This window comes from Pyricularia oryzae, chromosome 3 (assembly GCF_000002495.2).
Source record: "Pyricularia oryzae 70-15 chromosome 3, whole genome shotgun sequence".
Taxonomy (NCBI): Eukaryota; Fungi; Ascomycota; class Sordariomycetes; order Magnaporthales; family Pyriculariaceae; genus Pyricularia; species Pyricularia oryzae.
Genome location: NC_017849.1, coordinates 3379068 through 3406171, shown reverse-complemented (window position 1 = coordinate 3406171; position 27104 = coordinate 3379068). Strand labels below are relative to the sequence as shown.

Below are 27104 nucleotides of genomic sequence, written 5' to 3'. Positions count from 1 at the left end.
TTAAGGACCAACCACCCCACATCGGAGTCCTGCTCTCCCGTATAATTTGTAACCGATCATGACATATTTGACTTTGTTGCCATCATCTAAACCGCAAATTTGATAGTTGCGTCACTGTTTAGCTTAAAATAGAGCTAGACAAGTACTGCACTCAACGAGTCTGAGACCCTCAACTGCCAGATAGTTGGTTAAATTTGTCCTCGAACGTCAGCCCCGCATCTCTGTTTGGTGCGTTCCTCGGCTTCACAGCGACAACTAAAAAATGGCCGACGGAAGTTCCACGCCGAGATCGCCCTCACTCGAGGTCAAAGACTTGACGTACAGCTTTCCAGACCGGAGCACCGGCATTAGCAACATCAGTCTTTCGCTGCCAGCCCGGAGTCGGACCTGCCTCATCGGCGCCAATGGAGCCGGCAAGACGACGTAGGTCTTACTCCCCCGACACTCACACTCATTTTGACTATGAGTCACTCTTGATCAAGAGAAAGAAGAGAGAGAGAAAAAATAACCCCCAACTAACTCGCACACCCAACACAGCCTCCTCCGCCTCCTGGCAGGTAAGCGCCTCTCCCCGCGCGGCGCCATCACCGTGGGCGGCGTGGACCCCTTCTCCGAGGGCCTCGAGGGGGTGACGTACCTGGGGCTGGAGTGGGTGCTGAACCCGATCGTGCGCACCGACATTGGCGTCGCCGAGCTGCTCCGCTCGGTTGGTGGGGACGCCTACCCAGCGCGGCGCGACGAGCTGGTCGAGGTGCTGGACATTGACACCGCGTGGCGCATGCACGCCGTGTCGGACGGCGAGCGGCGGCGCGTCCAGCTGGCCATGGGCCTGGTGCGGCCGTGGACGGTGCTGCTGCTCGACGAGATCACGGTCGACCTCGACGTGCTGTCTCGTTCGGGCTTCCTCGACTGGCTCAAGCGCGAGACCGAGTCCCGCGACGCCACCGTCGTCTACGCCACCCACATTCTCGACAACCTGCATGCTTGGCCCACCCACTTGGTGCACATGCACCTCGGCACCGTCAAGGAGTGGGGTCCCGCCGCCGACTTTCTCGAGGCCCAGGGTGCCTCCAAGGACGGCAATAGCCAGCTCGGCCACCTGGTCCTGGGCTGGCTGCGGGAAGACCTCAAGGACCGCGGTCCGAGGAGCCAGCACAAGAGGGCTCCCGAGGGCAAGTCGTATGGTGCCGGCGGGATCGAGCTCGGCGGATACGGATACGAGCCCAAGGCACCGCCCAAGGGGCAGTAAGGTTTCGATTGATGCATGGGACGGAGGATCACAGTTGCGGTGATTCTGCTGACTCTTTGTCTCTGTCGGGTTGCGCTACTCTTCTTCCGAATTTTATCCTGTTGAGTTTTCTTGCTTTGTTTCCCTTTGTTGGTCTAGTTTTCATTGGCGGGAAGGCGTTCAACATCGCACAGAGAGCATTCGCTCATAGGGCCGGTCTTATGGGTGATATTTGCAATACAGGGAACCCCTCATCGGGATAGACAAAAGACATGGATGCATCTGGGACGGCGTTGTGGTATTAGTTGCGCTTTAACGTGCAGTCCAAGCGTCGTCATTTCAACAACATGGATAGCCAGATAGGCGCTATGATGCGCCAAAAAGAAATATGAAAAATCTTTTACAAACCAGAGATCCCAGAGCAAAAAGGCAATGCGTAGACCGGCCCTATCCCTATGAGACCTCTTGGTTTTGACTTTGGCTTGCGGCCTGTTGTCCAAGGCTTTTGATGGCCTGGAACAAGAGCGCAGGCAAGCCCCCGAGCCCCTGATTTCCCAGCTCATTCAAAACCCCCAGTCGATATTCCTGCCAAGAGACATCCAAACCTCCATCTCGTTTGAGTTGAGCAAGGCTTTGCTGGGAGACGGGCCCAGCGTGTCTTACCAGCAGGGCCGGTTCACTGTTGCTTACGCCACCGGAGCTCAGCTCAGCCTCCTCTAGGCCCCGGAAGAACTCGGCTGACAGAGAGCACAATACCGGAGCCCGGCTGATTCCATACATATTCCTCAACGCCTTTCTATCACCACCTTCCTGACTGGCGGCCCAGTCTTCCAAAGTCGCAATGACGTCGTCTTCCAGCATACATCCCCGTGCGTTGTCGCCTTGCTTTTCGAATGCACGCCCGCGCCAGACGAGGTTACATATATCCATAAAGAAGCTGTTGAACACCAGTACGTGTTCTCGCTCTTGGCGGGTGACCTTGCGCCTTTGGCTGGAGCCGGCTGTAGCCGTCGCAACTTCAAGGCCACGCTTGTAACAAGCGAGAACGTTGCAGAGGATGGAGAAAATGGCAGGTGAATCGGAGAAAGCCAGGTTGTAAATCAGCGATGGGCCTGGGGCTGAGATTGGGATATGCTCCATGAGTTGGGGTCGAGCAAACAGCCTTGCCACCTGGTTGTAAAAGGAAAGAATGGAGACGCATGAAGCTACAGTCGGATTTGCCTGTAGTAAAGTTGAGCTGAGCTGGCCGACATGGGTGACAAGGGCTGCTATAGCCCCTGGCGCACCCTTGGTGACTGGGGCTCCGGTGTCCCTTGAGAGTAGTGAAACGGCCCAGCGCTGAAGCAGATTATTATAGAAGTCGAGGAGCAAAACTTGGGATTCCGGCGAGCTGTTTGCAGTCTTGTTCTCCACAAACGCGAGATGCCTCTTGTGCAACTGGCCAAAAGACTGAACTGGGACATGTGTGAGGGTGGCCAGTACAACATCTATCCTATCCTTACCGTTCCAGACTGGATATATTTTGCGCATCAAGTCGTCATATACTTGATGAAGCAGCTGAATGTTCAAGTTCATTCAGTTAGTTTTCGAGCTTCTATCTTTCAGTGGTAGCCGTGTGAGGATAGGAATGGGCATACTTTAGTATGATCGGCATGGTCCCTGACCACTTCGAGAAGATCAAGCAGTGCACTGCCACCGTCGACAAAGGCATTCTCCTCGGCGTCACTAATGCAGGCCTCTAGCCAGTCGGCTATACGGGCGTCTGCACCGGCATCTGGCCTGAGTAACAAGAGCTTCTGTAGTAAGGGGTCTGCCATGACAGCTACGAGCTGGTTTGGCAGCTCAATCTTTTCAAGATGCTTGACAAATTGGGACGCACTGTCAATCTCATCCAGTGTTACAGACTCTTCATTTGCATGAGAAGTTTGTACAGAAGGCAGTAGGCCCCCTTGCACCCCGAAGCGATGTTTGACACTAAAACCATCTCGAGTGGCGCCGTGCGCCAAGTCATGATCTTTGTGCTGGCGGTGATGGGCTATTTGAATCTCTTCAAGGCGTTTGCGCCATTCAGTATCGGGATACTACATGATCACGCCAGGTCAGCACCGTTGGAAGATTACTACATCCGGAATCGAGCCTTTAAATCACCTTGAATGGGGATGCCTTGCCCCTGGTCGCATCACCAACAATGACATCAGGGTAGTAGTTCTTATAAACCCTCAAGAGACCCACAAGAGATGGATCATGGCCTGTTTGGCGGGAGAAGTCAAGGCTGCTTGTATATTAGTATATTAGTATAATCTTATGTTCTTTTAGTTTGTCATCTTGAGATATACGCATAAGATAACCATATATACGCACATTGCTTGTATCCTGTAAGGCCTGACATGTCTGCGACGTGTGGCCAATGCAAGAATATGGCATATTTGGGGCCTGTCGATGCCGTTAGCCGGTGGTTTCTCTCTGGACCGCCGATTCACTGTCTCACCTAATGGTTGCGGTGTCGAGTAGGTTAAATAGGACCGAGTAGCACTTAGACAGGACCCCCCGGCTTTCGAGGAAGTGATAGACCATTATCAGCCATCTCAGTAGCAGCGATTGGATAGTCAAGGATGGCCTAAGTTGGCCATGGCCGAGTGCTCCCACAATGCTGAGGACTACCTGGTCGGGTACCTTGCCAATGGGGTAGAGATTTCTGACAATTGCACCCAGAGATGCCTGATCCAGACGGTTCGGAGTGGTGACCAGCTCAACTAGAGCCTGGAGCTCATCCGGCAGAGCACCCCTGTCGTAAGACAATGAGGTAAGCCTTTCAACCGTAGGCTTGATCGGCAAACCTCGACGTTTGGCCGGGATCTTGGATGCTGCGGCATTGGCAATGACGAGGAGGGTATGTTAGCCTGTCAATCCGTGGGACCGGAACTCGCCGATGTGCGACTGCAGGGAAAATTGATGCGTTTGCAAACGAGGTATACTGTAGCCTGAAGCAGGGAATCGATGGAAAAGAAACCCACCAGTAATCAGATCTTGTAGCAGGTCTTGCATATTTTCATCACCTTGGCGGTCGTCCATGATGAGGAGCGGGTAGTCAGTGGATTGGTTATTTTTCTTCCGCCTGCGAGAAGCGTGACAATTCACAGGCAACAATATTACCCGCGCAATGGCACGCGTCTCTGGTAAATATTCCGATGCAGATATAATCGAGTAAGCCAGGTGAGGTGCAGACAATTTAACAGCAAGTATGATAAAACAAGGGAGATTGCGAGTACGTCCTTTCCGGCCGTGAATTCTCGGGCGTATTGAAGCGATTGTTTACGTATCCGGCTGACTGCGACTGTTGCAGCAATGCGGCCAAAAAAAAAAAAAAAAAAACCAGAAACGCGATCGCGTGTTGGCGGTACCTGTGAGCGGTGATTGAGCAACCTGAAGATTGAAGGAGCATGAAGGTCCACCAAGTCAAAATTCACTGGTAACCCAATCCCTTAACCGCCTGCGCTCCTGCCTCTTTTGTGTCTGTCTCTTTCCAGGTCCTCAACACGCGCGTTAAATTCCTGTATATCCGCTTCACCACCTGTAGTCGTAACCACAATAAAGAAATTGCGTCGATGATATGTGAAAGAAAAACCGAGCATTAGGTACCTTACCCAGGTACATATGAAAACGGACGTAATGCGATTGGTACCCACTGTACTGTGCTAAGCTTGCTAAGCTACCTACCTAGGTACCTTCCCTCTGGATCCATCCTGCTAATTGTTTTGGAGACGACACATTGGATAATTGAATGAATGTACGTACCTGCTCGCATCCCGAGGCACCTACCTATTGTAAATAATGCCTAATAAATTCATACACTCATCTATATCACTCGTACCTGCCTCTTGTATGAAATTGCGTAGGAAGGAGAGGGGTCGGGACCGATATCCTCCCGTCCTGCCTGATTGCCATATTTCATTGCCGCCGGCACCTGAGGCATGCCTGGGTTTACTGTATTTAGCTCCTTTTGTGTGTGCCACTCACGGTGAGCTCAACTTTGGAACTCAACCCACCCATTCTCCCTACATTATGATGTCTACGAAGTATTTAATGCCTGGTCCTTGTGTGTACCCCTTCGAGCAACCCCAAGAGCCCGTCAGTGCAATTTGCTATGTCGTGTCACCTCACCTCACCCCACTCCACCCACCATGTTCTCTCCCAAACACGGAGTTTTCCTGTTTTCTTCTTGTCAGCATCGAAACAAATACCGCCACCCCTCTGGCGAACGCGCTAAACAGGCAATCAAGGAATGCGCGCTTCTGGTGCCGATGTTAACCCCATCTCGCAAGTTTGCCTTGTTGAGAAGAGTCAATGTGGCTTGTGCAACCCATCCAACTGAAGCTTGGCCAATGAAGCAGTGGCGCTGGCAGTCGAAGATGAGCACACGTCCCTTTTTGACCCCTAGCTTGCCCTAGGTACCACCTGCACCTACCTGCCTACCTAGACCCAACCCAGATCAGCACAGCTAGTTCATCTTGAGCAGCTAGCTTTGACGGAGATCACAGGATCCTTCACGGCAGTTTTTTTTCCCTTGTTGTCTCACCCTTTTTTGTCGCTCGTGCTTTCAGAGCTGAAGGCATCAGTATTCGGGTGTAATGGTTTCGATTCAGTTACAGCCCCCTAGCCTGGAGTACTCGGTCCGTTACTGTCCCTTGCTTGCCTGGTACCCAAACTCCACTACGGTCCCTATCGCTTCGCAAATTCCAGTGGAGTAGATCCCTGGAGCTGATTGGCAAACAGCCTGCAAGCCTTTCAGGCAGGTGCCCGGGGCTCACATACATAGCAAAGCAAAAAAAGTACATTCCTCCAGGCGGGTTGGTCTTCGGCCCTAGCTCCGAATCCCGCTCAGTATCTTGGTGTTACCACCGACTCTTAGGCTCCATCCCCATTTTTTGGAAATCCGGTAGATTCGGCTTCCGATTCCTCCACTACACAGCCAAACATAGTGATGGGCTGCACTACATTTCAAGGCGGCTCGGGCTTTACTAGGGGCGCTTGGTTTCCTCGCAGTTCCCACAAAGTCGTCCACAGATTGTCGCATCCCCCTTCATCCCGCGTTCTATCAGCAGCAGATCATCGTCATCGTTATCGAATCACAACCCAAATCGGCCTCTTTCCATTCCCCTTCAGCAACAACTGCAAGCACAGCTGTGTCACCACACATTTCTTCTTCCATTGCGACTGCACATGCTCGTGTCTACAAACCCTAACAGAACGTGTGGTTCCCGCTTCTCTCACTGGGCCTCAGTCAATACGCTCCATTTATCATCTACCAGCTTTCGTTACGTCGCCCAGACCTGCTTGGACGCTTTTCTGTGTGTTAGAAGATGGATCTCTTGTTCAAATCATGCTGCACTTTGCCCACTCGAGCCTGTTAGAAATCAAAACAACATTGGCGCTCAACTAAAACTGTCACCGCCAGGAGTCTTCTTGACCTTTCAGTCGCTCTGCAACCATATATCAACACTTAAAGACGCCGATGGTCTCGGGTATATATAAATAACCACCTAAACCACCTAGCTATCTAGCTGTCATTGACTAGCTTGAAAGGGATTTGGTCTTAGATTAAAGGAGAACATACTGTGTTTGTGGTGAACACACCATACCTGTTCTCCTTGTTCATTTGTTTTCCTTTTTTTTTTTTTTTTTTTTTTTTTTTTTTTTGGCCCTGATCATCCAACCACACCTCCCTTCACCGAGAATTTTGGACCACTTTCTCGTAAATGAACTCGTCCCTGGGACATCGGTAAGCAGCCCCCTGCCAATCGCGTCTAACCATCGCCCAAAGTATTCCAGGCGTTGGGCTTGACGGTCTTTGCGTAAGTATAAGCTGACAATGTCAGAATACCCCGGTGCTAAGCTCCTTACTTAATTACAAAGCCTTTGACTGAACTTGGTAATAAGGCAACTTCAAAATCAAGCATCATTGCTCAAAATCTCCTCCATTGATATCAAATCTCCCTATACAACTCGGGTTGATCCCTTGCCTGCAGATAATGCACGCACCAGAAACACCAATAGCTGTTCTCATTCGGGATCTCCAAGGATGTGTTCCGATTTCCAAGGTCATAAGGGAGGGCGACGATGTGGTTCTACTAACCCCCGTAGTGGTTCCACCGGTTCAAGGAACAACACATGCCGCCGACGGCAGCAACACCAAAGATCCCTTCGAGGATTTTGGGCGAGCTCTGCTCGGACATTCACCGCGGCCAAAAATTCACCACGTCCCATACACAAAGCGGAGTGGAATCAGCGAAACCCACCTCGACATCATAAGAAACAATGACGCCAAGTTGGTTATTTTTGTCATTTCTGGACCGCCATTGCCGGGCCAGGCATCGCAAGTCAAAATGGCAGAGTACCTTCGGACCGGTGCTGGCGACAGACCGCTCGTTATCGTGGCATGCTTCAATATGCGTGAGCTCGATGGACTAGGGACTAGTTTCCCTACAGTTGTCCAAACAAGTGGATATTCACCCAGTGCTTTGCACCATGTGACGAACCTCATCTTCAAGGGCGAGCATAATGGTAGTTCAGCCACGTTGCAGAACCTAGTTCTTGCGCCAAAGACGTGGGAGGTCGCTGTTACAAACAATCTACTCGACCTACGACCACACGAAGAGGCGATACATGACCTTTGGTGTCAGACTTGGGGCAGAGATATGTCACCCTCACGCTATGAGCTACAATCTCTACTGATTCGAGACGGCTATGCAAAACACTACACTGTTCGTGAACCCGAAACAGGTGTCCTGGTTGGTTTTTGTGCGACTTATACAACATACGCCAATCAAGGGGGGGAGCGCCTTGTTGGGTCTCTGGCCATGATCATTGTCAAGCCTGAACATCGAGGTCGGGGAATTGGACGGAGTCTTCACGATGTCGCCATCGAGCAGCTTTCCCGAACTAGGGGAGTCTTTCGGCTCCAGCTCGGAAGCACTTTTCCTCGCCTCCTATACGGACTTCCTGTGGATAGCGCTTCGGAGGGATGGTTTCGGCGACGTGGTTGGGATTTCGACCAGAGCTCACCGGGCAAAGGACAAGAGGTCAGCGACTGGCACTTGGACTTCAACGACTACCCAACCCGGCAATACCCATCAGCCTCGGGACTGGTATTTGGACCATGTGAACTCTCCGAGTTTCCTGCAGTCCTCAACCTGGTCGCTTCGGAATCTGCGCACAACAACCAGATGGGATGGTATGACCAGTATACGCAACTCAACAATCCTTTTCTTGTCAGGGATATCATAATGGGAGTAGTGGGCCACCAAGTTGTTGCCTCAGCCATTACATACTTGCCCAAGTCCGAGAATCCAGTCGCCAGTGATATTCCATGGGCTGGTCTGATCTCAAACGCGACTGGAGGCGTTGCGTGCATCTGCATTTCTGGTAAGCTTTTTGTAACTTACTCCATTGTGTATATGCGTCCATCTCCATTTCGCCAAGGTTTTTTCACTAACATAAACAACGCTTCAAAACCAAGACACCAGCATACTGGTTTCGAGAGATGAGGCAATGCTGGGACTCCTAGATGCATGTGTCAAGCGACTAAAAGAACAAGGCATGCAGGGCATGCTCTTGGATGCTGTCATGGGAGGTGACGAGGGGTTTTACGCCATGGGTAAGCATCTTACCTTGTCATCCGGCGGCAGCCACAATGCAACCACCCTTGGGTGCTCTGCATTTCTCCCTCTTCCGCCCCCGGGCGTGTTATTCGCTGACGTACGACCGGTGAGCCAGGCTTCCAAAAGCGCAACAGCTATCGGGAAGTATGGCGCTCTGTTCCAGATGAGCGATAGCACATTGCGTTACATCCAGGTGCGACGTCTTAGTACCTTCGTCTCCCGTTTCCGCCTCACTGCGAAGGCAACTCGCCAATTCATCAGGAGTTCACATGGTCAAAAGGTCTTTGCAGCTACGAAGCGTCCTAATGCATGCTCATACCACACAAATATGCACATATGTAAATACAATATATTTTTTTTCTATCTTGTTGCACTCAGCGCCTCTGCCGGCACGAAACCAAGTTATCTTTCGACAGCTCCATGGCTGATATCTAAAACCCCGGAGCTTGTGGGATGAGAAGACCTAGTCCAACCTTGCAGCTCTCTCGAGCGCGATGGAAAAAGAAATCAAGAACAGCGCAGTCCCAACGGGTTATGATGGTGACGTTATAATGTGGTAAGACATGCTGCCTCTCATGGCCTTTGAACCATATTTCACTACAACTGATGGCGTGAGTAGTCTACTTCGTAACGGCACAACGTGATATTTATTTATTTACTTATATTTTTATTTTACAGCAGAGAATCACGGGCAAACCATAGCTCCGAGCAGACCCTGAACTAAGCTCGTGTGTGCCCTGCGCAACAATACACCATGCCCTGGAAGGAACGTATCTCCCGGCGGACAAGGATCTCATAAGCGCCAAAATATGTACGTTTGCGGCACGGTTCATCGGCCGATATGGGGCTGTGGGGTTACAAAGGAGACTAAGCCAGGAACCCAGTTGTTCGCACAAGCTCAAGCGGCAAGGTATTGCTCAGATATTGACATACCTGTTTGGGGGAGTTATGCGACCCAAGGAATGCGATTTGTACTGAGAGACGTCGTGTTGGGCCTGGGCGATGCAGGCTGTAGGCAACCATATCAGTAGCTGCCAAGTTTTAGATGATTAATCTTCATCCAGGGTGCTTTGATGGAGCACAGCTTGGGGGCTTGAGTGTTTTCTGTTTCATTCTTTGGCATTACACATATCACCAGCACCCTAATGTCTAGGCTGACACGCCCAAAAAGGTGTGGATGTATCCTGTCAGTCAGATGCCTGCACACGAGGATGCAGTGGTGCAATCGTAGCACAAACTGATCCGTTACTGTGCTTCACACACCATTCCCACTTATCTCTGCTCTCTTGTTCCACGACGACCTCGAGGTGTGGGGTTCACAAAACCGGAAGAGCCACCGCCCCTGTTACTCGCAGGTACTTTGTTCCTTTATTTTATCTTTCTCTCTCTCTCTATCTCTCTTTCTTCCCCGTGCCGCTTCATGCATCTTAGGTAGCTTCCTTGGAATTTTCTTTTCAATAAGTACAATGCATATAGATTGTTTACTGCAGTGCTACGGCATGTCTTACCCATTGCGGCTTAGATGAGTTTCTGTTTTCGTCGTGCTGCATGCCACACGCAAGCGCTCATTGCTGTTGTTGCGCTTGTGTGTACACCCCACCTCACCCCCTTTTTTTGTTCTTTTTGCACCTTGTGATGGAAAGCTTCCGCAACACAAAGAGGCACATGTTCAAGCTTGTATTACCTCGGGCTGTATACCATTTCGGAAGGGAAAGGAAAGAAGGAGTCGCTCTATCTATCGAGCAGCGACTTGCGTGATGCATCGAGAGCTGGATGGAGGTAGGGGAGGCATCGACCGAGTGATGAATTGGTCTTTTGTTTATCTGCGAATACATGCAGCATATTTCATCACAGCTTTGCCTTGGGGGCAACGAGATCCTCGACCTTGGCAAACTGGTAGTAGAAGTCAAGGCTTTTAGGGTTCGCCAGAGTCCCGCTGGGCTTGATTTTTTGGCCCGAGACGATCTGCTTGACCGGCAGCTCGACCTTTTTGAGGTTGACGGTTGTCTGGTGAAAGAAGTCAAAGCTGTGGGTTAGCGCCTTCAGGCTTCAATAAGGGTTTTCTTTTTCGAAGATTTGGTTCAAAGTGGCAGAAAACATACCGGGATCTCGGGCGTCTCAAAGATGTACTTGGGAACGTGTCTCTTGGACAAGTCCTCCCCGATGGCATGCCTAACCTCCCGCTCGAGTTTCCCGTCCAGCTTGTGACCGGGCCTCATGAGGAGGAAGAGCATGACGCTCTCGTCAGAGTCTTGGGGCCTCCGCTGTCCCACGCACAGCGAGTCCACCACGGCGTCAGCGAAGCGACGCTCAATGACGCCGTAGATCTCTGCCGAGCCGAAGCGCACGCCCGAGGGGTTCAAGACGCCGTCGGCGCGGCCGAGGAAGTGAATGCCGCCCGTCATGGGGTGCACGGCCACAAAGTCGCCGTGGCTCCAGACGTGGTCGAAGCGGGCAAAGTAGGAGCCGTGGTACTTGGAGCCCGGCGGGGCGCTGGTGGCCGCCGTCTGCTTGTCGCCCCAGAAGAAGGCTGGTATGTTGGGGAAGGTGTTGACGGCGACGAGCTCGCCCGGCGTGCCGTGCGGCACCTCCTTGCCCGGCCCGTTGGGCTCCAGGGCATCGTACACGCGCACGTCGATGCCGAGACTGGGGCCCTGGGTTCCGCCGATGTAGACTGGTTCGAGGGGGTTCATGATACCGAAGCAACCAGCCTGAAGGTTTGAGAAACTTGGGTCAACAACGAAAGTAAAGTTGTATATATCTTTGAAGAGTCTGTACTTACAATATCTGTTCCACCCGATATGTTCGCCAGCTGCGTATGTGCGGGAAATCCTTTCTCGTAGAACCATTCAAACAGCTCTTAGTTTATCAGGAGACGGTCTTATTAGTCATTGAACACCAAAAAGGGAGGATGGGGGAGAGAGATAGGACAGAGACTCGAGAAGGTACTTACGATCCGACAAGACCATGCCAGTCGATAAAACAATCTTCAAACTCGACAAGTCGGCCACTTCCTTCGGTGAGATCCCCCTCTTGGCCAGCTCGAGCATCCACCTTGGACTCGTCCCCAGCTTGGTGGCCTTGTACTTGCTGAGAATTTTGATCAAGACCGTCGGGTCGGGTGTGAGCGGGCTGCCATCGTACAAGATGGCCCTGGCGCCCAAGACCAAGACGCCGATATTGGTCACGTACATGATCCACCCCGTCGTCGTGAACTGCAGCGTCACCGAATCCGGGCCGAGCCCCTCGTGCAGCGCACCCTCCTTGTACAGGCTGAGCATTAGGCCACCCACGGTGTGCACAATGGCCTTGGGAGCACCCGTGGTGCCGGATGAGTAGCAGACCAGAAAAGGCTCGTGGAAGGGGATCCTCGTGAACGGTGGCGGCTGAGCCCCCTGAGTCTGGGAGTGCAGGCTGGCCCACGTCTCCGTGTTGGGCACTTTGCTGACATCCTTGGCGTGGCCCTGGAACCTGGGGATGGCGACGGCGCCCGCAAACGCGCTGCAATCCTTCTTGAGCCCGGAGACTACCTGCGTCATCTTCTCACGCAGGTCGACGACCTTTCCATTGTAAAGCGCGGCGTCGTCCATGAACAGAACCTTGGGGTTGATCTGCACGGTCCGCTGCAGTATTCCGTCGACTCCCATGTCGGTGCTGCTGCTGCTGAAGATGGCGCCCAGCCACGCCGTCGCGAGCCAGACTAGCAGCGTCTCGATGCTGTTGGCGCCCACGATGACTACTCTGTCGCCGCGCTTGACGCCCCGACCGGCCAGCGCCGCCGCTAGCTCGCCCGTCTGCCGGCGCAGCTCGCCCCAAGTGATGTCGCGGATCTCAGACGCGCCCTCGCGGACCTCTGTGACGGCGATCTTGTCACTTTTTTGAGAGTGGAAAGGGAAGCATGTTAGCACTCTTTTTTTTATTTCCTTTCATGATAAGCCCCGTTGCTGCTTTGCAATTTCATAAAGAAGAAACGCATACTCTTCCTTTGAGGTCAGAGACCTCGTGCCCGGCGCAGAGCCGCGATCCCTCGAGTAGAGAGTGTTCTCGGCCCAGTTGAGCCTCACGCCCTCAAACCAACGCGGAACCGAGTCTATGGGAGCATCAAAGTCCACAACCTGATCGTGGGTACCCTCGTGGATGTAGCCAGCAGCGTCCCAGAGCGAGGACCAAAACTCGCCTCGCCTTGTGATGGAGAAGCGGTGGAGGTCGCGGAATGTCTGAGTTCAGGTGGTCAGATATTGGTCTGTTTTACGGGGGGAAGTTGGAATGTATAAAGGGGAAAGAACAATAGTTTACCTTGAGGCCGGCGTTGTGCTTGTCGTTGATTCGTTGCATAAACTGCCACATAGCCGTGCTCTTGGGATCGGGATGCTCCCAAAGCTTCTTGGGCATCTTACTTGGGTCCATATTGGTGTGATAATATGCCAATGAGAATGAACGAGAATGAAGCAAAATGAGTAAACAATGTCAATCGACCAATGAACAATCAATGATTGAAAATGGTGATATTATGGTTCACGTTAGAAGTGTGTTGCTTCTAAGCTTTGCCTGCTCAAACAGCTCTTTGGCTTTATGTCTTGTGTCCCTTGTCACTATCTCCGGTACCACTTCTTTGCCGGGCCACTACCGAGCTCGTACTGTACCAAGGTAAGGTAGCCCGATTGGGTGCCACCCCTGGTCTAGGCCTAGACTAGTTCTAGAACCAATGCCTGTTGTCTGTGCCTGCGGTGTATTTATTTAGGCTGGTTGGTTGACCCGGCAGTTGATCAGGTTGACACTGGTCACATAGGCCAGTACGCTCTGTCATACCGGTACTATCAAGTGTGCCCTTTGGAGGTACCTTACTTTTATAAAGAAGAGACTGTTTTGTTTGGACTAGGTCTAGGTCTAGGTCTAGTTCTCGTTAGATTCTAGGGCAGCATTAATACTCGATCAGTTCCATTTCCCAACAATCCCCGCTCCACCGGTGGGTCCCTCATGGCGGACGGAGGTGAGGGGAAGCTCTGGGGTACTTACTCTAGCTACCTACCCGCTTTGCCTATCGGCTTTCGGAGTAGTTGACTCTGGTCAGTAAACTCAATCTACTGTAGGTAGGCACCTGATGTACTGTTCATTTTATTATGTTTATTTCCATCTTAAGTACAATAATCTTTGCCGACATATTTTAAATGCTTTTGTTCGGAGCCAGTTAATACTCATGTCCTGTTTTCGGTGTACTGTGGAAAACCAATATTTCAAACGCCTGAAAAATGACCGACATTGTCTCCAAATCAGGGCGGGTATTGAATGGCAGGGAATTCAGGCAACAAATGCCCTTGCTGAAAAGAAATAATTACACTCGACAGTGCCGAGAAAGTCAAATGTAAAAACACCATGAACAAATACAAGAAAAAAAAACGGGAATATAATAAAACAAAAACCTAATACAGAGAAACGCTACATATTATGCACCTAAAAAGCATAGCCGGTATCAACTGAGATAATAACAACGCCTCTCCTTTCCGTCAACACCCCCCAATGCTCCTTTCCCTGTTTCTCTATTCAACATTCGTCTCCAGAACCCTCTTCACAGATACGGCATCCAAAGAGCATCGCATCTTGCCAGGTTGAAGGGGCTGACGGCCTTGCTGATGAGGTCAATGACCGTCTGGTTTGCCGGGAGATTCCCGACTGGCGCCTGGGCTAGACTAACGGCCCTCTTGACAACTATATCCGAGTTGGCTTGCACCAAATCGCGCATCTGTATCTCGGTAAGAAGTCCAGTACGATGATTACTAGTAAACCAAAACATGATTTCGTCGCGCACGTAGAGCGTCAGTGCATGTTCAAGCTCGTACTCGGGCTCCGTCAGGCACCTGGCCATCGCCATGATGCTGCAACTGAATATGCCTTCCATGGCTATCGGCCCCATGAGAGTCGCCAGGTTCGGCGTCAACCGGAAGGGCACAGGCTCCGCGTTATGGAAGTAAGGCCGAGCCGGCGCCATAAGTGACATGAGTTCTGAGCCCCAGATATTGCCTGACCCGCGTGCAATGTTGATCTTGTGCGGGTATCGCTTGTCGATGAACAGGATGTACGTCATGAACGTGTGCAACGCCAGCTGGTACGAGAATCGCCTCCTGAACAGCCAGAAGTCGGCAAACTCCGAGTATGCAGACTGCACGTACTTGAGCGCCACGTCTTGCGGGACCCACTTCTCGCGGATCGCCGTAAACACCTCGAGTCGGGGGTCGCCCTGTTGATCCGAGTGCTTCTGCTGTTTGCCCATTGCGTTAGTCAACTGCAACTTGTCCAAGTATACCGATTCCAATGTCACACTTACGTTGAGGCTCTTAATGTCAACCAGGCCCTTGAGCTTGTCCATGGTGAAGAGAACAGGATCGTCCTTGGACATGCCGTTGCGACGGCAATGATCCTCGTACATTCCCTGAAGTGTCATGTAGGACGTATCCTCTTGGACGATCCTGATGTGCGGAGCAAGCGGGACCATGAGCGGTAGCGTGAACTGCAAATCGCGCTTGCGGCTTTCCTTCTTGCGCTCCAGTCTGACGTTCATCTGCCGGAACAGCTGCAATATCCGTTCCTCCCTACGGCAGTGTCGAGCTGCGGGATGTTGCACTGCAAAACAGTGGACGCTGCCATCGTGGCCTCGCATCTTGAGACGGCGGTGAGAGCCACCAATAGTCCGGACGAGGTCCACGTTGGGCAGGAATCGCTCAATGCGCACGAAATCCTGGTTTCTATCCTTGTGTTGCAGGTATTGGCCCGGAACCTCAACATCGTCAAACTTTTGGTACCGGAACTCGCTCAGATGCGGCGAAAACGACTCCAAGGTGGACTGGCACACACGCCGATCCAACTTCTCTTCGAACTTATCGCGCCATTTCCGAAGCTTCTGAATGTACTCGTGCATGGTTGGTTTGACGTGAACAAAGTCTGCCTCAAACGTCGGCCTGGTGTGAGGCGGCAAGATCGTCTCAGCGAACCTAGTGATATTAGTTTCGGTTGGAGTGGGAAGCTTGACGTCCTTGGCGTACGATGTTGGCATTCTGCTGACGTATGCTAAGCCGTCGTTCAGGAGCGCGACGATCAGGCGGTACGCATCTTCATCAGGAGGGCACTTAAAGTTCTTCTGAATCTGGTCCACCATTGTCTCCATGCTGAGGGCAAGTAGCGGGAAGGCCGTCTTGAGGACGCTCATAATCTCCTCGGTAAGATCCCACGGCTGCCTCTTCTGCGGCTCTCCGTTCTGCTGGTCACCGGCCGCCTGCCCGGTGCCGTTCGCTTGGCCTGAAGCTGTGGACGTAGCAGGGGTGGCCGGCTGCTGGGCGGTCGAGGAACCATCTGTAGCAGAGGACTCAGTCTTGACTTGATCCCCGTTTGCAGTTGCTGGCCTTGAGTTGGACTCTGTCTTGGCTGCCGGGGTCGGCGCATCCTTTGGCTGTGGCGCGGGCGAGGCGCTTGCCGCCCCTTGCTTGTTGGCCGCCGCTGCCGCCTGCGATGCCTGCATTCTAAGCCTCTGCTTCTCCTTCATCTCCTGGTTCTTCTTAATGGCCATCATGTCCTCCCTGTTTGTCCGGAGCTGGAAATAAAGAGCTTGGGGATAACTCTTTGCAATCTTCAGAAGGATTGCGTGTACACGCAGCGCCTCTTTATGGCCCAGAGATGTGAGCAGCTGTGGAATGAACGTGATCCAGTACCAGGTCGGCGTTTCACCCTTAAAGTCGTCAAACCCTGCAGCAATCGATCCCTTTGAGTCGTCCAAGCTGAGAAGCCACAATACTCTTGCCAGAAGCTTCCGCGACTTGCGATTGCGGTAGCTACCCGCAGCCTGCAGATAGGATGTGAGAGCCTGTCTCGCAGCCGTCACGTTGCCAGGGTCCTCCTTAAACCTTCTCTCGTTGTAGTAGCCCCATTCCGCCCATGCCTTGGCAGCGGTGATGTCAAAGTAGAGCGCAGTACCAAAAGCTTGGTCGGCCTCACTGTTCTGTTTAAGCTTCTCTAGGAACATGCCCTTAAGCGTGTAAAATTCGGCCTTCTGCGGGGCACTGAAATAGTTGAGGTTCGTGTTATTGATAACCTCAAGTCCTTGGTTCAGTTCCTCTGGATTTTGATAGTGGCACATGGCCTGTTCCTTGAGTTTGAGGAACGCCTCCGCAATCTCAATGTTAGGGAGAGTATAAATACGGGTGAGCTGGTTGATGCACACGTCGAGGAGGTTATGCTTGCGGGTCACTTGAGCGAAACGATTAATGATCCAAGCGGTCTCATGATAACCTCTGTATGCAAATGTAGACCCTCCGGCCTGCTGGGTTCCGGGCGGTAACAATTGAAGGTAGGTAGTGTTGATCAAGCCGAAAATGTGCTGACGCCATGTGACGAGATCATGCCAGGCAGTTATGTCGTCCCACATATTGGGGAGCCTATCGCGCCAGGATCCCAGGAGCAATTTAAGCTCTCCCGATTTGCCATCCAGATTTGCCAGGGTGGTATTGGCAAGGCTGTTACATATGACGCTAGCATCATGTAGCTCGACGAGCTGCTGGAAGTTCTGTAGCAGCGGAATGTGCGCATTTGTAAAACGACGTGGAAGCTGGTGCCACTTGCGGATCGAGAGCTGGATGGCTTCGTCGCAAACGCGTGTGAAATCCTGGATGCCTTCTTGCTTGCTGTGCAGCTTGAGCAGTGACATGAAGGCCTGGAAGAAGGCCCGACGGGGGGTCGGGGCATCCATAACGCCCTTAATGACATTGTCAAGCTCCTCCCGACGCTCTGCCGTCGTCCACATTTCGGGATCGCGCCAAGCACACTCCAACAAGAGATCTTGGTAGTTCTCATGTTTGGCAAATTCCTTGAGAATGTCCCACTGTTGAAGCTTCTGAGCACAGAGAATCCAGTGGTCCTCCCAGAGCATGTACTCGGCCTGAGAGAATGGTATCACGCCTGTACGAGCCTTGATCTGAGCGGCTTCATACCCCTTTTGGGCCTTATCCCACATTCCATTCTGCTCGTACGAAAGGGCAGAGTTTGTCTCAAGGAACTGACATCGCCTACGCCAGATTCCGTAAAACAGGTCGTCTTCCTGGAGCAGAGCATATAGCTCCGTGAGTGCGTCCAAGTTGCTCTCCTTGACCTTTGCAGACTCGACTTCCGGGTGGATGACTGCATTTTCGAGCTGGACCATGGCTGTGTACCACGCATCATATGTTTTCGCTTCATATTTGACGACATGAGGGGGTAGTTTGCATGCAGGCCAAGTCTTGGCCGCGCCCTCTAGAAGTGTTTGCACAACATTCGGCCTTCTATCGATTTGCCGCGCGTGGTAGTCTTTTGTCAGCAGCTGCACAAGACCATGTTCGAGGTCCCGGCGGTCGTCTTTCTTGGTAGCAGCCCAGAACATTGGGAAGAGGTTGACCCAGAGCTCATGAGCCAGCTTAGACTCGATATGCTGCAATTGAGACAGTGGCTCGATAATGTCCCGCACTCTGACATCTCCGAGCTCGGCAACGAACCGGCGATGCGTAGCCATCAACGAGTCATATTTGTCGTCTGACATCATGCTCGACTCTCGAGGGTCCTTGAGGTAGTTTTGGAATCTGCAAGATGCAGGCATGACCCGGAAATCTTCAGAGTGCAGTTGAGTCGGACTATTTGTCTCGATGGCGCCCAACAGGAGGTGGAGGGCCTGGCTGAGCCAATAAGAATCGGCCAGAGTGTCCCAGTTCTGTGATCGAATTACATAGAGCAGACGTGTGGTTGCCGCCCTGGGGAGACTCTTGTCAAAGATGGCCAGGAAACGATTTCTCATCTCAACGTCCTGGGCTCTCGTGCCAATCAAGAAGGCATGCTCGAGCCGCACGGTGAGTTCGGTACGGGCAATCTTGGGGTCCTCGTATATCCTAATAACAAGTTCAAGGAAGCGATGCAGCATTGTCTGATCTTGCCTGTGCTCAAACGAAAGCATCTTGTGCAGGACTGCACACTTCTCCTTCAGGGTTGGCCAGGTCCCCTCGGAGCGGAAGACCCAGTTCTCAACCATCTTGAGGATCATATCACACAATGGGATGTTGAGAGACTTATCCACAAGAGAAGCTACCACACTGAGAAATGGCCGCCGGTTGTCGCCCAGGACCTCCATGCGTTTTGCCATGGTCTCGACTGCCTTGAGGATGAGACCGCTTTGGATTTCGAGGTCATACGGATTGATCTCAGTAGCATTGGGGTCCTGCGGCCGCTGCCCCATTCCGATGGCAGCCTTGGTGGTGTAGTGAGAGACGTGATCACGGGCAAGCTTTTGTTGCAGCGACTTCATTAGTGCAGGTATGTGCTGATCGACAGTCGGAGGGTCCCTGTTGCCTAGAGACCAAAGAATGTTGATACCGGCGACGTAGCTGTTGGCAGCCATCGTCTCGGTAGCGATATTGGAAAGGAATGTGACAAATTCCGATGTCTGGCTCTCGGTCTCACCCTCGCCGTCCGCATCCTCCATCTGGACGTCATCCGATGCTACGGGAATAGCATCGAGGATCCGTTTGACGGTAGCAGGGATCTCGCGCCCATCGTCATACTTTGGATCTGCGAGATGCAAACAGTCCTGCAGCTCTGGGTTCTCAGACCTCAAGCACTTGTCAAGCACCTTTTGGACCTTTTCCATGTTCTTCAAAATCCACTCATCCGACTTGAAATTGAGGATGATGCGCACAACCTGGAGGGTGTTTATGATGTTGGTCAGGAATTTGTCATCGTACTTTTCCTTGTCTGATGGGTCGGCCGACAAGATAGAGGTGGTCTTGTCGCTCGCGAGGATGATCTCTGTCACATTGGGAAACAGGTCACATTCAAGATCACCCCAGTACTGAGGTTGCAAAAGATTGTAGAGCAGGGTCATGGCCCGTTTGCACATGTCTGTGGGTGGTGGCGGCATGGCCGGTCCAGGTGTATTGGCCGCATCCCGTGGTTTTGCTGACGGCAATTGGTACCGCTCATTGAGCTGAGCGATGAACTCAACCAAGTACCTAACCATTTTCTGTCGAGCAGGTGCAGGAATGACATACTCGGTCTTTCCTGAAGGTTGAGCAGGCTGGGAATCAATGTCCATTGTTCGCTTCTGCGCAGGTGACTCCACGCTGCCGCCATTGACCACCTTCGCACCCTTGCCCTCGACCCGGCGGTGCTCCCACTCCCATATCAGCCACATCATGTTGAGCGTCAACTTCTTGTTCTCATTCGATGGGTTGGGGGGAACTGCGACCTTGCGGAGGGATTGGATGAGCAGCAGTATGAACTTGTCCCGGGACTCGTAGAACAAGTCTGGGTGGCGGACTAAAAACTGGAAGATGCTGCTCATCTGCTGGACGTTCTGACCCTCCTCAGCCAAGATCCGGCGGGGGGCAACACCCCATACCGCATTGCGCTCGTCAGAACTGGGACAGCGCTTGGGCAGGACCGGGGCAAGCAACTCCAAGGCTTGAGTAACCAGGGTTCTGCCCTCGTTCTGGTTGACTTTGAGGAGTGCGAAATATATTTGCGAGACGATCTTCGCCGGCGTTTCGTATTGGGCAATGAAGTAGGCAATAACCACGTACGCCGCATGCTTGTTGATGACATCGTCCAAGCGGATGTACGCCCAGCCAAACCTTATTATGTCCTTGCGTGCCTCCTGGAGATTGGCATGGTGATACTTGACGAGGAAAGCAGAGAGCTGCAGCACTTCCATGCGTGTGTGGTCAATGCCGGGCTGTTGTAAATCTTCTTGGGGGTCTCCGAGGTTGACCTTCCAGATCTTGTTGTTTATAGAGTCAATCACAGTGCGATCGACGAGCCTGTGGCCACCAGCCTGCTCCAGTTGATCCCAATGACGCATGACATCCATGGCGAATATGGGGTTGAGGATATTGCGCAGGAGAAAAAGTTTGGTCCTCTGTGTTGCCGTTCTCCCAGCATAGATGTCAAGACAGCGTAGTACAACTGCTCGCCAGAAGTCGATGGATTCGTTGCATATGATGTTCTTGTAGATGTAAGACATCAAGGTCTGCGTCAGGCGGAACTCTTCATTCGTCACAGCTTCGATGAGACTGAAAAACGCATCAAGGTCCCTCGGTGCCCGCTCCAGCGACTTCGTCAAGATACCAACGAGCTGCTCACCAGCCTGGGTCGCAGCAAGACGGAGTTCTGCAGGAAGATCATGGCTTCGGAGATGCTTCTCCAGATCCTTGCCATTTTGCTTGAGCCATGCGAGGTGCTCCTTTTTGTCCATCCATGATTGCGAGTCTGGCCACTGAGCCAGTGCGTCGATCACGTTTATGGTCTCGATAATAGCGGCGTATCTCGTTTCCCGCCCATCGTTGATGACAGAGCTGCAAGCCTTAAACAACTCCTCCACTTGGCTACAAGCGTGGTCCCTGAGTGGCTGGCTCTCCTTGTCACGCAGGACTTGTGCCAAAAAGCGGCCATATTTGATATTGTCAATCCTTCCAAGAAGGAGAGTCCAAACTTGAGTTGGATACCTGTTGAGGTACCTGTATAGCGGCTCGCGAAACGGACTGCAGTGTGTCCTGCGTAGTTTTTCCTCCAAATCGAGGACTGTGTCAGTCACTCGCTCCAGAAACACCGCAGCTGGGGGCAGGACGTGAAAAATGTTGAAAACTGATGCAATGACCTTCATCGTCGGGTGCTGCTCGAAGAAAGTAAACGAAATCTGTTGCAGTGAACCTGGGTCCACAAGATTTTTGATATGGTCAAGCAGTCGGTGCCCGATCTCGACTTTAAAATACGATGTCAGGAGACGCAGCAACCGGGCAAGATTGTCAAGAGCATGTGTGGTCAAGTGCTTTGGATTCTGAAGGCTGGCGAGAACCGGCCTGAGGCCCGACTGGAGGAGATCCTTGGGCAACTTATTAGTGGGGTAGAGAACACCTTTCAGTGCTTCGTTCGCGGCCTCGATTGTGGGTTTTGGTTCCTGGTAGAGACATTTGAAGAACATCTGTACGATCTTGGTTCGTGTGCCATTTGCAGGTCCCTTCATAAACTCGTCGAAGCCCATGGCCGTCCGCAGAATTTTAATACACGCGACTCGGAGGTTGACAATGTTTTGGTGTGTGCGAAACTCTTGTGGCTTTCCTGCAAGCGACTCGTCCGTAGCATCAGCCAGAGCTAGTGACTCCATGAGGAGGCGATTGAGGTGCTCATCAAACTGAACAAAGTCGCTCTTGAGTGTCATATAGTATGTAACCGCGTCGATGTAGCCAATCTGGACCGGGAACGGCAGCGCTCTCAGCGGTTTGCCATAGATCGGGCCAAGCAGGCGATCTTTGAAAGGTGCTATCAACTCCCAAACCTCGGCGTTCGCAGCCTTGGCGATCATCTCAAGCGATCGTTTGGCAGTCTCCCTCACGTGGCGGTTCGAGTGGGAAAGCTCATTGTTGAGCGCAAGACATACTTGCGCGGTGCGTGACAGCTTGGGAGGCTGTGGCTGGCCTGCCACCTGCGGTGTCACAAGCACTTCGTCTTTTGATTTGATGTTCTTGGTGACTCTTTTGAGCAGCTCATCCAGAGTCTCTTGGGCAGACCGCCGCGTCTTCTCGGGAAGATCCTGCGGCATGTCCTTTATCACATATAGAAGCGCTCTGATGAAGTCCATCTGCTTCATCGAGACCCATTCGTCGCCGAGATTAACATCAGCGAGCAATGTGTGGATTCCAAGCGTAGCACCGGTCTTTGTGAACCATTCTTCTTCGTAGCATCCGTGGGCAAAGGCAGAGCTAAGATGATTAAAAAGATTCAGCCGCCAAACATGAGACTCGGAGCCGAATATTGTTGCGGCAGTTGTGAAAACTTCGCCTATAGCGCGCTGGGCCGCGGCGCGGATGTCGGGGTTTTCGGAAGCAAGGGAGTCAAGGATGGCTGCAGAGAGAACACGAGTATCTAGGAAGAGCTTTCCTTCTCCAGAGTTGACGTCAAATGTCGTGTTCGTTGCCCGCTTCATTTCATGCAGTCCGCGGCCCACCTCAAGAATGGTGAAGTGGCGGCAAATGTTCATCAAAAAAGCGTCCACGTCATCTGCATACTCTGGAAGCGACTCGGCGAAGAACAATGCCTTGAGTAGACGCTTCAAAACCTGGTCCTGTTCCTCTTTCTTCGCAATAGACTGGCTGCGATCTGAGGACTCAAATGCAGAGAAGTCGGCATCCAGCTTGCGTGCCATCAAATCCTGAGCCTGTAGTCGAACAAGCCTTGGGAGATCGTCTGGCAGGCGATCAAAGCCAATCCTGAGTTTCACTTGAGATTTGATGTAATGAAGCGCATGCTTCACGTAGTATGGATCTGGTTGCTTGTTTGAGGCTTGAGGGGCCTTGGAAGGTCTGGGGCCCTCCATGAGCTTTTGTATGGCCAGTTCCACTCCAATGTCGACAGGTAAGGCTCTATCATGCTTTGACCCCATCAGTCGCAACTCAACGCTCGACCTGTCGTCGACATATTGTTGGTAGGTGACGGGCAGCGCGTCGGTCCGGAACTTGCGGTTTCGACCGCCCAGCTTGCCCAAGATCCTCAGGGTGGTGTGTGCGTGGAAGTGGCTGTAAGGATGTGGCTTGAGATGCTCAAACAGAGCTGTCATCAGATCGTCAATCACGGGAGCCATGATTGGGTCAAGATAGTCTGCGGTCAAATTATCAACGCATAGCTCCAGAGTTCTAAGCCCTTGTCCTACGAGCTCTGTACCAGCACGTAGCGCAACCACCAACGGCCTCATCAAATAACTTAGGTGAGGTAGAAGGTTGGAAAGACGCGCGGGTACTGTCAAGCAGAGCTCAACGTAGAGGTCACGTTCCATCGGTTTCCTTGCTGCTGACAGTAGGTTGTTGAGTACATCAAGAAGCATCTCCAGGAGTGGTAGGATCTGCTTGTAAAGATGCTCAAATTTGCCGCCGCCTATGCTCCGGAACAAGGACCTAAGCAAGAGAAAGTAGTTCATGGGTTCCTCGGCCCGAGTGGAAAGTTCAATCGACTTGGTCACAATCTCGGTGACGTGGGGCAGGAGAACAGGCTCATTTTGCGTGGCGAAGAGCGTGACCGCCATGAATGCCAATTTAAACAATCTGAGTAAGATGCTCGACTTTTTGACGTCTGCAGACCCGATGTCCTCAATACGCTCCATCAAGAAGCGCAGTAGCATCCCGCAAAAGCTGGGCGATGTCGCTTCGCTCGCCAGGAAGAACTGCGGGATGTGGAGTAGGCCGTGGTGTTCGAAGATCATTTCATAGAGACGAGGCATCTCCTGCTGAAATACCTCGTGGAAAGTAGCGGGATCTATGCAATGAAACACGGTCGCAAACGTCTCCAGGAGATCTTTTTCTTCTCTGCCACTCGAGACCATGTACAGACTGGCCATCTCAACTGATGTCGAACCGCTAGGATCGGGTACAGGCTTCTCGGCTTCGTAGTACCTGAAAACAAAAGCGCCTTCCCGAAACAGCTTGACGATAACTTGAACCTCCTCCGCTGAGAATCCATATGTAACATCTTGCCAATGCTGGGGGGCCTTCGTCGGGTCAATGGCTTGGGCGGGGTTGCAGGATTTCAGCTGATAGAAGGTATTCTTCAGTCCATTCATGAGGTTCTTGAACAAAAACTTGTTGTCGACCACCGGATCCGAGCCACGTTCCTGGGGAGGGTTTGAGGTCTTGATGGGCATTGCGTTGAAGATGTCGATCTCGTCCCACTCAGGTTTGCGATCCCTGACTGCCAAGTATGATTCAGGCACCTTTTCTTGCCCTTGTTGCTGATGGAGCTTTGACAGCTTGACCGAGTTTTCATACTGCCTGTTCATCGCCGCAAATTTGTCTCCGATGGCGTTCAAAATCATTATGAGATAGTGCCGAGCGTCAACCTTATTTGGCATCTTTGCGATGCACTCGGCCATGTTTAGCAGCAACTTGGCGCTCATAGTCTGGAAGCTGGTCCCTGGGAACGTATCTTGCAAGTTACGCGTATAAACCTCGACTGTTTTGCGAATCTGCGCCGGGGTAAGGTTATCCCTGACGTGGTGAATCAGATCAGCCAGCATGCTATAAGCCAGCGGGCGCATAGTCTCGTGCACTGTCAGGCCATCCCCGATGAGTGTCCTCTCCTCGAGCAGTTCATCGATCTTAGGCAAGAAAATCTTCCGGAAATTAAAATTAATAATATGCCGAATCGCAACGAGAAGCTCCTTGCGCGCACTTGAGCGCTCTCTAGGACAGTCTTTGAGCAGGCGCACCACTATATCGGGCAGAGTGGGCAGAAAGTCGGTAAGCTGCTGCGAATACTGCCTGAGGAGGTATGCCAAAAAGCTCATAGTTTTGACCTGCGCCGTAATGAACTCGCCAAAAGCGGCCCGGTTCTTGATGTTCGGACTGACGCCCGTGAATATGGTTCCTTTGGCCGCAGCCTCGGCATGCGCTTGCTCCTGCGCCTTTGCCTGCAAGCATAGAACGCCTTTGATCAGGGGCACGAATGACTTGACGTTCTGCGGCACAGTCGACCGGTACACCTGGAAGATCGAGACCACGATGATGGGACATTCCGAGAGCACCTTGAATGACTGCATACCCCTCAAAAGCGGTCGCGAGTTCTGTTGTTGGTCGAAGTCGGGGGCCGGCGCAACTGGCGATGCAGGTCCCGGCTGCTGGAAAGCCGTCTGTGATCCTGAAGGTGTCGCGGGTGCCCCTGGTGCGCCAGCATTGGCTGATCCGCTGTCGAGTTGCTCACGCACAACTTGTTCCATCTGCTCGAACAGCTCCTGTATCAGGCTGAGGAACGATTGTACTTTTGATCCTATCGTCTTGTGCTGGTGGCGCATGATGTCTGATATTATCTTGACGCATAATGTCGCGTTGTCTTCGTTGTCGGTGCGGACGAGATTCGTGAGAAGTTCGACAACCTCTTCGGCGTAAGGTTCGAAGGGCTCAGCCGGGCTAGGATGTGTGGGAAGCCTGTGGATGATCTCGAGAGTACATATTCGTATCCTCTGCGTGAACACGTACTGTAAGCAAGCGAACAACAGTCAACCGGGGGGAAAGGCCATCTGAGGCGCAGGTGCGCATACCTGTTCTATTGCGGCACTCTGAAATACAGGGGCCCCCCTCAACACGTTGATGAAGGCGGGCATAACCCGCTTGAGGAAAGCTGGGTAAATGGTGCCCTGGACATAATGATCGAGCGTATCGCGGACGTTTGTGACGGCCTCGAGCTTGAGCTTCGGGTCTGTTCAAATGTCGGGGTCAGGTCAGTCCAGGAAAAGAAACAATACATGTCGAGAACACGCATGGAGATTGTTGGGCCTGTCTTGCAGAGCGTGCCTACCTGTCTCTGGCGAGGCTAGCCGCTTTACGGCCTCATCCAGCACGGCGGCCGACATGGCTACGTCGAGCTTTGCCTGTCACGCCGCCAATGTCGACAAGGCATGGGTGGTTGGACGATACCGCTAATTGCGCGGCTCGATGCAGTGGCACTTCGAAAATCGTGAATGGTGAAAAATGGTGGTGGTTTTGACCTTGCACCTCGTTGCTCAATGGGTGGTGCTGAATTTCATCACAGCCTCGCGTTTAGTAGAGTAGAGCACCGCTGCGGCCGCGCGCAAGTGGATACCTTGCGGACGGTGATTCGGACCTTGAATACAGGTCTGCGTAGTTTCTCAGTGGTGAATTAAACTAATTCGTATGGTGGCATGGCTCTCTAGGTCATTCAAAGAGCACAAAAGAAGAAGAAAAAAAACTGCGATTTGAATTGTTTGCATCCAGCAATCAGACTGATATTGTCATTGGTAAAATCAACCCCACGCCTACGTCGGTCGACCTGTCAATGCTATGCGCAGCTCGAGGTAGCTTGGAAGGGAAAATTTCGAGAAACCGCGAACTGGGCGTGCCAGTCGCGAAATCGATTTGCGCTAGGCGTGGATCATCAATCTTCCGGCCAAAAATAGCGGGGCCCCGGCGATTTATTGCATGCGGATCCTGGTAAGCCAAAGAGTCCGTTCCTGGGGTAATGGCACGTGATAGCAAGACAGAACAGTTAGTTTACTTTTGCCAAGCTTGCTTGATACAACTCGAATGCTTTACGCAGTCAGTCAATGAGGTAACAATCAAGGGAATTCAAGGTCAGATTTAAGCTTGCAATTACCTCCACTGATAACTCCACCACAGCTTCCAGGATTCTTATCATTAACCTGAGAAAATAGTAGA

General features: G+C 52.2%; 5 protein-coding genes across 5 annotated transcripts; 2 read left to right on the top strand and 3 right to left on the bottom strand.

Annotated features, from left to right (window-relative positions):
• The first annotated feature begins 14 nt into the window (after positions 1 to 14).
• Positions 15 to 1640, top strand: MGG_09520 (CCR4-Not complex subunit Caf16). Its single transcript, XM_003712174.1, has 2 exons — positions 15 to 423; positions 538 to 1640. Exons 1-2 carry the CDS (start codon positions 263 to 265, stop codon positions 1247 to 1249), a joined length of 873 nt encoding a protein of 290 aa, XP_003712222.1. The 5' UTR covers positions 15 to 262; the 3' UTR covers positions 1250 to 1640.
• Positions 809 to 4638, bottom strand: MGG_09521 (uncharacterized protein). The gene is made up of 6 exons (XM_003712173.1): positions 4243 to 4638; positions 3717 to 4092; positions 3590 to 3661; positions 3377 to 3500; positions 2866 to 3309; positions 809 to 2785 (listed from the first exon to the last, which is right to left on the bottom strand). The coding sequence occupies exons 1-6, from the start codon at positions 4298 to 4300 to the stop codon at positions 1682 to 1684; spliced, it is 2178 nt and encodes a 725-aa protein (XP_003712221.1). The 5' UTR covers positions 4301 to 4638; the 3' UTR covers positions 809 to 1681.
• Positions 4639 to 5930: 1292 nt separating this feature from the next.
• MGG_09522 (uncharacterized protein) lies at positions 5931 to 9954 on the top strand. Its single transcript, XM_003712172.1, has 5 exons — positions 5931 to 7007; positions 7105 to 8650; positions 8745 to 8882; positions 9002 to 9497; positions 9565 to 9954. The coding sequence occupies exons 2-4, from the start codon at positions 7258 to 7260 to the stop codon at positions 9058 to 9060; spliced, it is 1590 nt and encodes a 529-aa protein (XP_003712220.1). The 5' UTR covers positions 5931 to 7007; positions 7105 to 7257; the 3' UTR covers positions 9061 to 9497; positions 9565 to 9954.
• A 195-nt stretch (positions 9955 to 10149) lies between these two features.
• Positions 10150 to 13773, bottom strand: MGG_12999 (acetoacetate-CoA ligase). The gene is made up of 6 exons (XM_003712171.1): positions 13183 to 13773; positions 12865 to 13103; positions 11840 to 12759; positions 11669 to 11745; positions 10989 to 11597; positions 10150 to 10893 (listed from the first exon to the last, which is right to left on the bottom strand). Exons 1-6 carry the CDS (start codon positions 13291 to 13293, stop codon positions 10735 to 10737), a joined length of 2115 nt encoding a protein of 704 aa, XP_003712219.1. The 5' UTR covers positions 13294 to 13773; the 3' UTR covers positions 10150 to 10734.
• Positions 13774 to 13979: 206 nt separating this feature from the next.
• Positions 13980 to 26728, bottom strand: MGG_09523 (atypical/PIKK/TRRAP protein kinase). The gene is made up of 4 exons (XM_003712170.1): positions 26227 to 26728; positions 25970 to 26127; positions 15209 to 25891; positions 13980 to 15142 (listed from the first exon to the last, which is right to left on the bottom strand). The coding sequence occupies exons 1-4, from the start codon at positions 26279 to 26281 to the stop codon at positions 14453 to 14455; spliced, it is 11586 nt and encodes a 3861-aa protein (XP_003712218.1). The 5' UTR covers positions 26282 to 26728; the 3' UTR covers positions 13980 to 14452.
• Between the last annotated feature and the right edge of the window lie 376 nt (positions 26729 to 27104).

What these genes read in the sequence shown, in the direction of transcription:
- MGG_09520 (XM_003712174.1), top strand. Translation starts at nt 263, where the DNA reads ATGGCCGACGGAAGTTCCACGCCGAGATCGCCCTCACTCGAGGTCAAA. An exon ending in AATGGAGCCGGCAAGACGAC is followed by an intron (nt 424 to 537) that starts GTAGGTCTTACT and finishes CACCCAACACAG; the next exon opens with CCTCCTCCGCCTCCTGGCAG.
- MGG_09521 (XM_003712173.1), bottom strand. Translation starts at nt 4,300, where the DNA reads ATGGACGACCGCCAAGGTGATGAAAATATGCAAGACCTGCTACAAGAT. An exon ending in GCAAGGCATCCCCATTCAAG is followed by an intron (nt 3,310 to 3,376) that starts GTGATTTAAAGG and finishes GTGATCATGTAG; the next exon opens with TATCCCGATACTGAATGGCG. An exon ending in ACCATGCCGATCATACTAAA is followed by an intron (nt 2,786 to 2,865) that starts GTATGCCCATTC and finishes TTGAACATTCAG; the next exon opens with CTGCTTCATCAAGTATATGA.
- MGG_09522 (XM_003712172.1), top strand. Translation starts at nt 7,258, where the DNA reads ATGCACGCACCAGAAACACCAATAGCTGTTCTCATTCGGGATCTCCAA. An exon ending in TGCGTGCATCTGCATTTCTG is followed by an intron (nt 8,651 to 8,744) that starts GTAAGCTTTTTG and finishes TTCAAAACCAAG; the next exon opens with ACACCAGCATACTGGTTTCG. An exon ending in CGAGGGGTTTTACGCCATGG is followed by an intron (nt 8,883 to 9,001) that starts GTAAGCATCTTA and finishes CCGGTGAGCCAG; the next exon opens with GCTTCCAAAAGCGCAACAGC.
- MGG_12999 (XM_003712171.1), bottom strand. Translation starts at nt 13,293, where the DNA reads ATGGACCCAAGTAAGATGCCCAAGAAGCTTTGGGAGCATCCCGATCCC. An exon ending in TATCGGGTGGAACAGATATT is followed by an intron (nt 11,598 to 11,668) that starts GTAAGTACAGAC and finishes TCAAACCTTCAG; the next exon opens with GCTGGTTGCTTCGGTATCAT. An exon ending in TTGAGACGCCCGAGATCCCG is followed by an intron (nt 10,894 to 10,988) that starts GTATGTTTTCTG and finishes TTCTTTCACCAG; the next exon opens with ACAACCGTCAACCTCAAAAA.
- MGG_09523 (XM_003712170.1), bottom strand. Translation starts at nt 26,281, where the DNA reads ATGTCGGCCGCCGTGCTGGATGAGGCCGTAAAGCGGCTAGCCTCGCCA. An exon ending in GCTAGCCTCGCCAGAGACAG is followed by an intron (nt 26,128 to 26,226) that starts GTAGGCACGCTC and finishes ACATTTGAACAG; the next exon opens with ACCCGAAGCTCAAGCTCGAG. An exon ending in AGAGTGCCGCAATAGAACAG is followed by an intron (nt 25,892 to 25,969) that starts GTATGCGCACCT and finishes GTGTTCACGCAG; the next exon opens with AGGATACGAATATGTACTCT.